The sequence below is a fragment of the Lutra lutra genome, chromosome 6 (assembly GCF_902655055.1).
Source record: "Lutra lutra chromosome 6, mLutLut1.2, whole genome shotgun sequence".
Lineage (NCBI taxonomy): Eukaryota > Metazoa > Chordata > Mammalia > Carnivora > Mustelidae > Lutra > Lutra lutra.
Window position 1 is genome coordinate 64,276,773 of NC_062283.1, and position 11,688 is coordinate 64,288,460.

General features: G+C 44.4%; 1 protein-coding gene across 3 annotated transcripts; it reads left to right on the top strand.

Moving 5' to 3' along the window:
- The first annotated feature begins 1,372 nt into the window (after window positions 1-1,372).
- On the top strand, window positions 1,373-11,436 carry TREM1 (triggering receptor expressed on myeloid cells 1). 3 transcript variants are annotated; one of them, XM_047734944.1, is made up of 5 exons: window positions 1,384-1,496; window positions 5,836-6,192; window positions 7,554-7,758; window positions 9,293-9,382; window positions 11,046-11,158. In XM_047734944.1, exons 1-4 carry the CDS (start codon window positions 1,448-1,450, stop codon window positions 9,375-9,377), a joined length of 696 nt encoding a protein of 231 aa, XP_047590900.1. In that variant the 5' UTR covers window positions 1,384-1,447; the 3' UTR covers window positions 9,378-9,382; window positions 11,046-11,158. The 3 variants fall into 3 exon arrangements, with proteins under 3 accessions (XP_047590899.1, XP_047590900.1, XP_047590901.1); XM_047734943.1 differs by lacking the exon at window positions 9,293-9,382 and having other exon boundaries at window positions 1,373-1,496; window positions 11,046-11,436; XM_047734945.1 differs by lacking the exon at window positions 9,293-9,382 and having other exon boundaries at window positions 7,554-7,651; window positions 11,041-11,436.
- Window positions 11,437-11,688: the final 252 nt, after the last annotated feature.

Genomic DNA, 11,688 nt, shown 5'->3' on the forward strand with positions numbered 1-11,688 from the left:
TGTTTTTCTTTTTAAAATTGAGTTATAATTGACCTACAGCATTATATTAGCTTCAGGTGCAAAACATAATAATTCAATATTTGTGTTATTGCAAAATTATCACCACAGTAAGTCTGGTTAACATCTGTCACCTACATAGTTACAGAATTTTTGTGTGTGTGATGAGAAATTTTCGGATGTCTTCTCTTAGCAACTTCAAAATATGCAATGTGGGGGCACCTGGGTGGCTCAGTGGATTAAGCCGCTGCCTTCGGCTCAGGTCATGATCTCAGGGTCCTGGGATCGAGTCCCGCATCAGGCTCCCTGCTCAGCAGGGTGCCTGCTTCCCTCTCTCTCTCTCTCTGCCTGCCTCTCCGTCTACTTGTGATCTCTCTCTGTCAAATAAATAAATAAAATCTTTTAAAAAATATGTAATGTGGTTTTCTTCAGTTGCCTTACTTTACTGAAAGTATTTTCTTAAGTATACATTTTTATCCTCATTTATGATTCACTGTTACATGTTATACTTCAAGAACATCTCTTATTTGTAGATTATTTGCTGGATCTAGGACATTCCTTGTATTTATGAGCTCTTCAAAATGTCGATATTCATTTTACATTTTGGGAGCATTTCTGAAGTGAATCTTTTCTGTTATTGATTTTTCACATTGTCAGATCTGCCTTGTATCGTTTGTGGTATGGAAACTGCTGAATTTTTCCTTCTTTCATCACTATCCTCTCCTATATCATCCCGTTTCTAAGTCTATTCTTTTTAATGGTGGCCATGTCCTCTCAAATAATTTGGGGGCTTCCTACATTTCTGTGAGCTCTGAGGCCAGATATGTGACAGAAAGCTGAGACCAAGTGCAAGGTGAGGGCCATGCCGGTGAAGAGGAGACAGGCCTCAAGTCAGAAAAAGCCGAGGGGATCAGGGTGATGGTGAATAGGGACAGGATGTAGAAAAAACATGTATGTTGGGTACAGTATTGAGCACTTTCCTTAGGGACCCCCATTTCGTCTTCACGATAACCCTAAAAGTGAGGCATTATCCCAACCCATCCCTCCATGTACCTGGCACTCTTACCTACAGTGAACTAGATGGGAATGGAGAGCTGGCCTCAGGAGAGCAAGGTGGCCCACTAATCCCCTGACAATAGTGATACCTTACGTTTGCTCACACAAAAGTACTATTCTCACTAAAATTTTGTGAGATTGGCTGAAAAGGTAATTGTCATTATCCCCAGAGACCAGGAAACCAGAATTCAGAGAAGCCTGACACTCAAACACTGTCTCTGGATTCCTGTGCAGTCCTTGACATCTGGAGCCAAAACAACCAGTGACGAAAACAGAGCAGCAGCCTCAGCACCTCCCAGGAATGACTTCATATCCTGTTATGCAAGTTTCTGGAGGCTCTAGGTTAGAGCGTCCCAGGCACACCAGTGGCAGTTGGGGTTGGCGCACACGAAGGATGAGGAAGGCCAGGCTCCAGGATCTGCTCTGGATACTCTTCATCTCAGGTAAGGTGAGAAAGAGGCATGAGCAGGTGAGGCCTCTGCCCAGAACCTTGGGGATCCCACCACAAGAAAAGCTTCCCTTCTCTTTGGAAGCTCCAGGGGATGTGGCCACCCAGCATAGAGCCAGCCAGTAAACTTGCCAGACTGGGTTCTTCTATCCAAACTTAACAGCATCAGAAGATTTATAGAGCCTGAGAACAGAAATAAAATGGGTGAATTATGGAAACGGTTTATCTGTGCATTTTGATATCGGCAAAGATAAGCACAACTCTGGGCGGGTGGGGGGGGATGCTAGAGTAAATCTAAACTTGACAAGATCCGAAATAATTTTTAATAATTTTGAAGTTTCCGTTTTCTTATATTCCATCATGGTGCTTTTGATGTGACTGTCTGTTAACCCCCAAAGACATAATTCATTCAACAATATTTCCCAGGGACCTGCTGTGGACCAGAAAATCTGCTATTGTTGAAGAATAGCAGAACAAAAGTGAATAGAAGGGGCTTGGGGCCCACTTTCCTGGGGGCTGTGACTGCTGGCCACCATTGTCTGCTGGTGTTGGAGGGTGGTTTTGCCCTCCCTGGTTTGGCAGGTCTGTCCCATCACCACACCCTCACTTCTTTTGTTGTACAGCTCACACTTTTTTTTTAATTTTTAAAAATTTTTAATAAACATATAATGTATTTTTATCCCCAGGGGTACATGTCTGTGAATCGCCAGGTTTACACACTTCACAGCACTCACCATAGCACATACCCTCCCCAATGTCCCTAACCCCACCACCCTCTGCCAACCTCCCTCCCCCCAGCAACCCTCAGTTTGTTTTGTGAGCTTAAGAGTCTCTTATGGTTTCTCTCCCTCCCGATCTCATCTTGTTTCATTTATTCTTTTCCTATCCCCCAAACCCCCCACGTTGCATCTCCACTTCCTCACATCAGGGAGGTCATATGATAGTTGTCTTTCTCCAATTGACTTATTTCGCTAAGCATAATACCCTCTAGTTCCATCCAGTCATCGCAAATGGCAAGATTTCATTTCTTTTGATGGCTGCATAGTATTCCATTGTGTGTGTATATATATATATATATACCCCCTCTTCTTTATCCATTCATCTGTTGATGGACATCTAGGTTCTTTCCATAGTTTGGCTCTTGTGGACATTGCTGCTATAAACATTCGGGTACACATGCCCCTTCGGATCACTACGTTTGTATCTTTAGGGTAAATACCCAGTAGTGCAATTGCTGGGTCATAGGGTAGCTCTATTTTCAACGTTTTGAGGAACCTCCATGCTGTTTTCCAGAGTGGTTGCACCAGCTTGCATTCCCACCAACAGTGTAGGAGGGTTCCCCTTTCTCCGCATCCTCGCCAGCATCCGTCATTTCCTGACTTGTTAATTTTAGCCATTCTGACTGGTGTGAGGTGGTATCTCATTGTGGTTTTGATTTGTATTTCCCTGATGCCGAGTGATGTAGAGCATTTTTTCATGTGTCTGTTGGCCATCTGAATGTCTTCTTTGCAGAAATGTCTGTTCATGTCCTCTGCCCATTTCTTGATTGGATTATTTGTTCTTTGGGTGTTGAGTTTGCTAAGCTCTTTATGGATTTTGGATACTAGCCCTTTATCTGTTACGTCATTTGCAAATATCTTCTCCCATTCTGTCAGTTGTCTTTTGGTTTTGTTAACTGTTTCCTTTGGTGTATAGCTCACACTTTGACTAAAGATGGAAACATTTGGGGCTTTGGTTGTTCCTCCTCCTAATCCTTATGAATAAATTGGGAAAGTAACAAGTGAAAAGAAGGGTTTGCCTTGGAAAGACATGAAGATTACAGAGAAAGGGGACTTTCTAGGAATGCACTACTTTGAGTAAGGTCACAGATGCTCGGCTTGCAGAGCCTGCAAGCACATAGCACTTTGAGTCTGGCTGGAGCTGGGCATCTAGGAGCTTGGTTCTCATTCATTTGTGTTGTATTCACGTTTTTCCAAAGCAAAACTGGGAGAAGATGGACGGTTGATGCTTGTGTACTTGCGTACGAGAAAGCCAGTAGTATATATTTCATTGTGTCCTATGGGGGTGGGTTTGGGTAACCTAAAAACTCCCTCTAGCTCCTGTACTCTAAGGAATAGAATCATTATGTACCTATTCAGGTGTGGGCTGGGCCTGCTTTCACCCCAACCAGACAACTGCCTTGGGCAACATGGCTCCAGGGTTTAGAGCTGAGTTTGGTGTCAGACTATCCAGGCTTAAATCCTAACTCTACCACTTTCTACTGTGGAACTTTGGGCAAATCACTTAATAACCTCTGGGTTATTTAATAACCATTCTGTGCCTCAATTTCCCTATCTCTGAAATAGGAATAATGTCAGTATCCACCTTAGAAGTTATGGAGCTTAAATGATAAATTTAGGAAGATTGCATGTGCCAGTACTTTTAAACACTTAGCAATAAAAGGTATTTGGAATTCCTTTCTTGCAGTGGTGCAAGAAATGGTGCACACATAGCACTTCAGTGCTGAGTGCTTTCTGTCTCCTTTCACAAGAGATAAGCAAGTTTGTGCACAATTTTAGACTCCTCCTGTAACTCCCACTCTCTTTGTCTACTTGGGCTGCTATCGCAAAATACCACAGATTGGGTGGCTTATAAGGAATAGGTACTTATTTCTCATAGTTCTGGAGGCTAGAAGTTCAAGATCATGCTGCGAGTTTGATTGGGTTTTGATGAACGCCCTCTTCCAGGTTGTGGACTATGGACTTCTCTCTATGTCCTCCCAGGGTGGATGGGGGTAAGGAGCTCTCTGGATCCCCTTTCATAAGGGCACTAATCCCTTTTGCGTGATCAGTCATGACCTAATCATATCTCAAAGGCTTCACCTCCTAACACCATCACCTTAGGGTTTCAATTTCAACATATGAATTTGGCGGGGGGGACACACACATTCAGACGGTAGTGTTTACCTTGCCCAGGGAGTTGGCAAATAATTTATCTATAATATTTACACTAATGTTACAGAGGGTAGAGGGTAATGTTACAGAGGATAGAGAGAGGAGGTGTGCCTCTTCCTCGAAGCCCAGCACAGTGCCTGACACATAGTAGGCTCTGAGCCACTGATTGATGAATGAGTGAATGAATGAGTGAGCCAAACTTGGCTTAAGACAGCCCCCAGTCTTGGCTTGCCTGTTTCGTGAGGGGAATTCCTGACCAGAATTCAGAGGACTTTCCAAGAAGCTTGTTTTCCATGTTTCCTTAGAAACTGCAGTCTGGTCCCAGAAGAACTGGCCTGGTATCCTTTACAAAATCCTCAGGAGTCCACAGGTGGGCTGTAGTAATAGCCAAGGGGCTCCATTGAAGGGGTAGCTGTTGGCATTTTTCAATGGGCATTCTCAGAGTTACTGCCCAAGGATTAAATTGTGTGTGTGTTTGTGCAGTAGTAGTAATGTGCCATTAACAATGGCAATAGTAGTTGTCGGTAGTGGTAGCCTGACACACAGTTTGACCCAACATTACTGTCCAGCCCATTATTTGGTATTCCATAGAAGAAAGTAACTCAGGTTTGAGTGGATATACTGTAGACACTGTGGATAAGTTATGGAATGCTTTGTGTCCAGCCAAAAATAAGATCTAGATCTTACTTCCACTCAACTTGTCCCTCCCATTTACAAAGCTCCATTGGAACAGACCAGAATTGGTCTCTTTCCCCTACTTAGATGAAGTTCCCCTAGCTGTTTGGAGGAATCACTGTCTGCTACTATCATGTCTTCACATCCACTCATCACCCTATATGTCCTTGTTTGTAATCTTCCCTTCTATCATACCCTTGTCACTCATGGTGTTGGCACATGTCCCATGTTCTGCCTCCAATCAGGAGATTTTTTTCCTCTCAAGAACATACATTTATGAAAGTTTGCACAAAGCATATGAGGTCTAGCTCTTGGAGTAAAAGAAAAATTACTCACAGTTAAAAGATCTGGAATCTGGGGCACCTGGGTGGCTCAGTGGGTTAAAGCCTCTGCCTTCAGCTCAGGTCATGATCCCAGGGTCCTGGGATCGAGCCCCACATCGGGCTCTCTGCTCAGCAGGGAGCCTGCTTCCTCCTCTCTCTCTCTCTCTCTGCCTGCTTCTCTGCCTACTTGTGATCTCTATCTGTCAAATAAATAAAATCTTAAAAAAAAAAAAGATCTGGAATCTAGTGCTGGCTTGCAGGGAAGGTTGCATTTTCTCTGAAAGCCTTGAGGATCTCGTCGAAAAATGAGTGGTCAAACAAGAAAAAGAGGTTGTTTCTCTCTTTTTTCCAAAGAGAAGAAAACTATTCCTCATGGAGTCTAACTCTGATTCCCTGCTTACAGAACTCCAAGCTGCAAATGAACCACGTGAAGAACAGTATGTCTTAGCTGTGGGAACGACCCTGAATGTACAATGTCCTTCCTCCATCCGGAAGTACGCCAATAGCCAGAAAGCTTGGCAGAAGCTGATGGATAGAGGGGAGCCCCTGACACTGGTTTTCACAGAGAGTGTTTCAGGGAAACCCAGTCAAGTCCGGATGGGCAGGTACTTCCTAGAAGACATCCCCGATGAGGCCATACTAAATGTCCAAATGACCAATCTTCAAGTGGAAGATTCAGGACTGTATCGGTGTGTGATCTACCACCCTCCCAAGGACCCTGACATCCTGTCCCCCCTTGTCCGCCTGGTTGTGATCAAGGGTGAGTGACCTGGAGGGGGGTAAGAGAATGGGGAAAGCCAGGCCAGCTGGGGGTATGGGTGGTGGTGGTAGCACGAGCAGGGCTGTGGCTCAGGATTTCTAGCAGCCTGGCCTCTCTCAGAAGCTCCTTTTCTCTCATTTGAGGTTCTTGAGAGACATTTGGTCTCAAGTAAGAAGCTACCACTTAGAGTAGCAGAGCTTAATTTGGGGTGCTATTATAGGAAGTGGGATACTTCCTACGGTATGAAAGATGAGTGGTAGACTTGGACAATTTAGTCTCATTCTTTAGGTCTCCAAATGGAAGTCATTTCTTTGGGAAGCCTCTGTGATCCACTATTTCCTTCCCAGGGAACATTTGATGACCTTCCTGTGTGTTTCCAAAGCAGTGCTTCTCAGACTTTACTGTGGGCACAAAGCCCCTGGAGATCTTATTTCAAAAGCAACCTCTGATACAAGAGGTCTAGGGTGGGACCTAGATTCAGCATTTCTGATCTGCTTGCACGTGATGCTACTGCTGAGGCTGGTCCATGGTTCCCATTTTGGGAGCAAAGCTCCAGAGCTCACTTTGTGTCCTCTCTCATAGATGATGCTGTCTCCCTGGGTAGTAGTGGCTTGCTTATTTATTTGCCTTCCATGCTCATCTGTGAGTACCTTGAGAAAAGGGCCTATACCTTACTCAGCTCTGTATCTCTAGCAGCTAATGTAATGCCTGGTTCCTCAGTAGATGTTAACTGGAGAAATTAAGGAAGGTTCAAGTTTCTAATAACTGGGGAATCCTAAACCTAAGGAAGACAAGGCTCATATGCAATATATCAATAAAAGATAATTTGAAAAGCAGTACATTACAGGTTCAGGTGAGGGCAAGGCAGAGAATAGTACAAGGTAGAGTAATAAGGGAATTATTCTTAAAGAAGGTGGAGACATATGGAATGGTAAAGAATAGCAGGAAAATGCATTTCCAGTGACAGGAGTCGCTTGAAAATTCTATTCCCCCCACTCCTTACCCCCTCTCTGTCCTTACCCATCTTCCTCCCTCCTTCCCTCTCTCTCTCTCCCCTTCTCTGCCTTCCTTCCTTCTTCCCTTTTTCCTTTCTCTGACCTAGGCTGACCTCACACTCATTTTTTAATCTTAGCAAAAGAAAAACTTGCTTCATGAAAGGCTATGTTCATTTCCCTCCTCAGTTTCATTTACCCAGCTACCTATCCATCCATCCATCCATCCACCCATCTTTCCTTCCATCTAACCATCCTTCCTCCCTGCCTTCCTTCTATTCATCCTTCCAACCATCTATCCCCTCATCCACTTCCCAACAATTCATCCACCAACTTATCCATCGATTTATCCATTGTGCTTTCTTGCAGATTTTTTAGACTCAGACAAGAATCCTACGCAGAACTTGGTTCAGATTTCCACCTCTTCTCCTACCACCACCAAGGCCCAGAGCACACTCCTTACCAGTCGCAGGACTGTGACCCAACTCCTACCCAAATCAACTGCTGATATTTCCTCTCCTGGCTTTGGAGTCAACATCACAAATGTGACGGATGTTACCAGCTATGGTTTCAGGTCTCTGGGCCTCCTGGTTTGATTCCAAGTCTATCTGCTTAAGACGTGGGAAGTTACAGATAGGGGAGTGGGCAGGGCAGAAGCAGACTTGAGTCTACTAAGTCTGGTGAAAGTTCCCTGGGGAGGAAGGGGGTGGTGCTAGAGGAGGAGGAGGCTGTTGATGAGGCTGCCCATCTCCTTGGTTCACCCTGTTTCCTTGCTTACTAGAGGAGTAAGGAGAGGGAAAAATGTCTCTGCTGAATTCCACTGGGTCTCAGCCAACCCCACCAGCCTAATGGTAGAGTGGAGTGAAGGACCCTGGATTCTAATGCCAGCCACATGGTTTGGCTGTGTGACTTTGGGTGAGTCATGAAGGTTCTGTGGCTTGTTTCCTTATCTTCAGGGAGGCTAGAAAATGCAGAGCTGGAAGTGATAATCTAGCCCAACTGCTCTGGGCAGCTGTTGTGTTAGGATTACCTGGAGTGCTTGCTTTTGCTTTGGTTTGTGTTAATACTGATGCATATGCCCTCCTGTAGACCAATAGATCAGGATTTCTGGAAATGGGGTTGGTCTCAGCATTTTTGGTGAGATCTTCAGGAGATTTCTTAATGTGCAGGCAAAGCGAAGAACCATTAACTTTGCATGCATACCCTTCTTTACAGTTTATTATTAGATGTTGATTTATCTCTGAAAGTGTTTATCATTAAATATTGAATTGACAGAGAAATATGTATCCATATTGCCATTAATCTAACATGTCTGATCTCCACATTCTCTTTCTAGTCTTTATTCATGTTCATACATATTTAATATAGCAGTAATTCTAATTATAAACATTGCCATTATTTTTCTATTTTAAAACTGTTCTTTGATGTTGCTATCTAGACTTCATGATTATAATTCAAACAAATGCACCCTTTTCTAGCAATGAAAAAGCCATGACTTACATCTTAACTTGCTTGTCTTTAGACACTGAGATCGTTTTAATTTTTTTGTAGTATTGATAACTTCGAGATGAACATTTTCACAGATGTCTTTTTTCTTTTAAATTATTCATTCAAAAGAAATTCCCTTAAGAGCATGTGAACATTTATATTGCTCTGTATACATATTGACAAATGGTCTTCAAAGGTTGCAAACAATTTGTGTTGTGATCCATAATGCAGAAGAGAAGTAGTCATCCCTGCAAGGATCTTTTGCCCACAAGGATTTAGTACTTGAAAATATTCCTGCTAAGTTGGACATGAATTATCACGTGCTTTCATTTCTCTCTTGCTGTGGACTAGGAGCTCCATGAGGGTAGAGGCAGAACTTCTCCACCCCACCCACCCGAAATAGTTGTTTTGCTGACCCCAGTGTCTGGTACATAGTAGGTGCTTATTAAATCTTTGTGGACTAAATAAATGATCTGGTGAGAATTAACATTTTTCTTTTCAAGTTACTTTGATTTTTCCAGGATGTAAATTGAGAGTACCTACTTTGGCCCACATTGCTACTAGAGGCTGCCCCTGGCCTATTAACTTTTTTTATTAACTAATATGAACTATTCTATCAGTCAGAATCCAGCCAGGGAAGCAGAAGTCACTGAGATGTTTGAAAAAGAAATGTTTTGTATGGGGAATTATTTGCCTCCACAATGAAAGAAGTGAGCTTCCAATCTGGGGAGGGATGGGATTGGGGGGGCACTTCAGAGGAAGCCACCATCACTCTGTGTTAGGGTGGGTTCCCTAGAAGCAGGCAGTGGGAAAAGTCTTGTACAAATGTAGGAAGTGATCCCAGGTAAATCCATCCAGGAAGTGAGACCAGGAGAGAAGGAAGCTTAGCAAGGCTGTCATCACCAAGCTGAGTCACAGAGCAGGGAACTGCAGGGGACTTCTGGGGAACCCATGGGACTTGTCTATATCAGAGCCTGGGGAGCTGGAGTATTTATGCTCCTGAATTTCCAGTCCTCTGTTAGGGGCGGCCCAGGGGCACATGAATTCCCAGGCACTGGGGTGGTAGGGGTGGTCCGGCAGCTTGTGCTCAGCCTCCAGAGGGGTACCTGCTGGCCCTCAAGAGTGGACACACTCCAGGAGCTCAGCCTATGAAAATGTGAAAGGGTTGGGAGGACAGGGGAGACCCGAAAGTCAAGGTAGCCCAGCGGAGCTGGGGCCTTGGGACTGTGGGCTGAACGTGCGACCCGGAGAGTGCTACTGTACCCACAAATGGCTAGGAGCTGTCAGGGGCTGAACTTGACCCTAGTTCCAGGTGGTGGAGGAGATGGAAGACAGGGAGGGAGGTGCCAGAAGCCAGAGGAAGGGTGGGGACTTCAGCGTAAAAGGAACCTCTGGCACTTTCTATCGCCCTTCTGTCATTTCTCTCTCTGCGACCTTGCACATTTGCTTTTAAATTTTGTATGGGCAAATGTGTTGATTTTTAAATTATTGCTTTGCTTTATTCTTTCATATGCTTAATTCTATTTCCTGGCGACATCTCTAGGTTTTGTTTTGTTTTGTTTTGTTTTGTTTTCCATTTTACTTAAATCTTTATTCCATCTTGGGGTGGGGGGATGTATTTTGTTAAATGGTATAAATTGTACAAAAGATGACTTTTTCTTCATATTACGATCCAGATACCACCAGATTATTTACTAAACAACCCTTGCCTACCTCCTGGTCTGCCAGATTTCCTTAGATGTTAAATTCATACATAACATTAGGTCAAAATCTATGCTTCTCTTTGTTTTGCTGCCATCTGTTTTTTCTTGCCCTGTGTCTTATCATGCAGGTTAGTTGTGCTGTAATCTGTTTCCATATTGCTGAGTCTAAACAGGCCATATTTCCTCACTCATGGGTATCTCTTTCTTACGGTATCCACTGATGCTTTCTCGGGACTTTTAGAATCATTACACGAAAATCTGTAAAAATTCATGATAGGATTTGGGCAAGGATTGGATTCTTCTGTTTATAGATGGGGAAACAAGAGGCCAGAGTGGTGAGATGGTTCACCCAGGAAGGAGGCCATGTTGCGGGGACTAGAAACCAGGCTTCCTTGCTGCCATCCTGGTGAGGAAGAGGAGCCCAGGCAGCCTGCCCTTTCTCTCAGATGCCTCCTCTGCATATTGGCTCCATGCACTTTACTAAATATATTTCCAGTTAGTAGTTTTAGGTAATGGTCACACTAAAGGCACAGGGCTAGTCAATATGGGGACAAGAGCTAGAAGGGCCCAAGCAGATAAGAGAAGAGAAGGGGCATGAAGGACTTCTGTAAACACTCAGGTGTGAGGTGCACCAGCACTAACAGCAGCTGACATCTCTTCTTTCCCCCAGGGTTCCCACGATCAACATCATCATTATTGTGCTGTGTGGACTCCTGAGCAAGAGCTTGGTCTTCACTGTCCTTCTTGCTGTCACGCAGAGGTCATTTGGACCCTAGGCCAGTGAAACCATGAGAATGACCTCTGACCTTCAGTTATATCCCTCTGGCAGTTGTTCCAGAGGAGGGGTGTGAGGGGAAAGGCAAGGAGGAGCAATGACAAGAGTAGACTCTGTAACACAGATTATTTCTAAGGCTCATGTCTCACCTCAGCCCTGCCAGCTCCCCTCACTACACCAATAACCTTGTGTGTGTGTTTTCTCCCTCCGAAGAGAAGACACAGCTGCGAACATGCCCGTTCCACCAGTGGCTTGGGATTTGCCTTAAATAAAGACAGAGTCCAATGCTCTTTACTGTTGCTGTGCGTGATGGTTGTGAGGTACAGAGGGCACCACCACTAAAGCTGCCCTTGTGCTTGGCCTGGGCCATAACGTTTTGGCCTGACCTGGATAGAGCTCTTACTAAAGAAGCATCTTGTTCTCCCTGTCCCTGGATCTCCCTCTCCTCTAGAATCAGATGCTTGGGTTTCTCTCTTCATCTGTGGCCATCTCCTACATTCCCAGAGAAGGGGCTTGAAAACCACAGAATGAGGAGAAG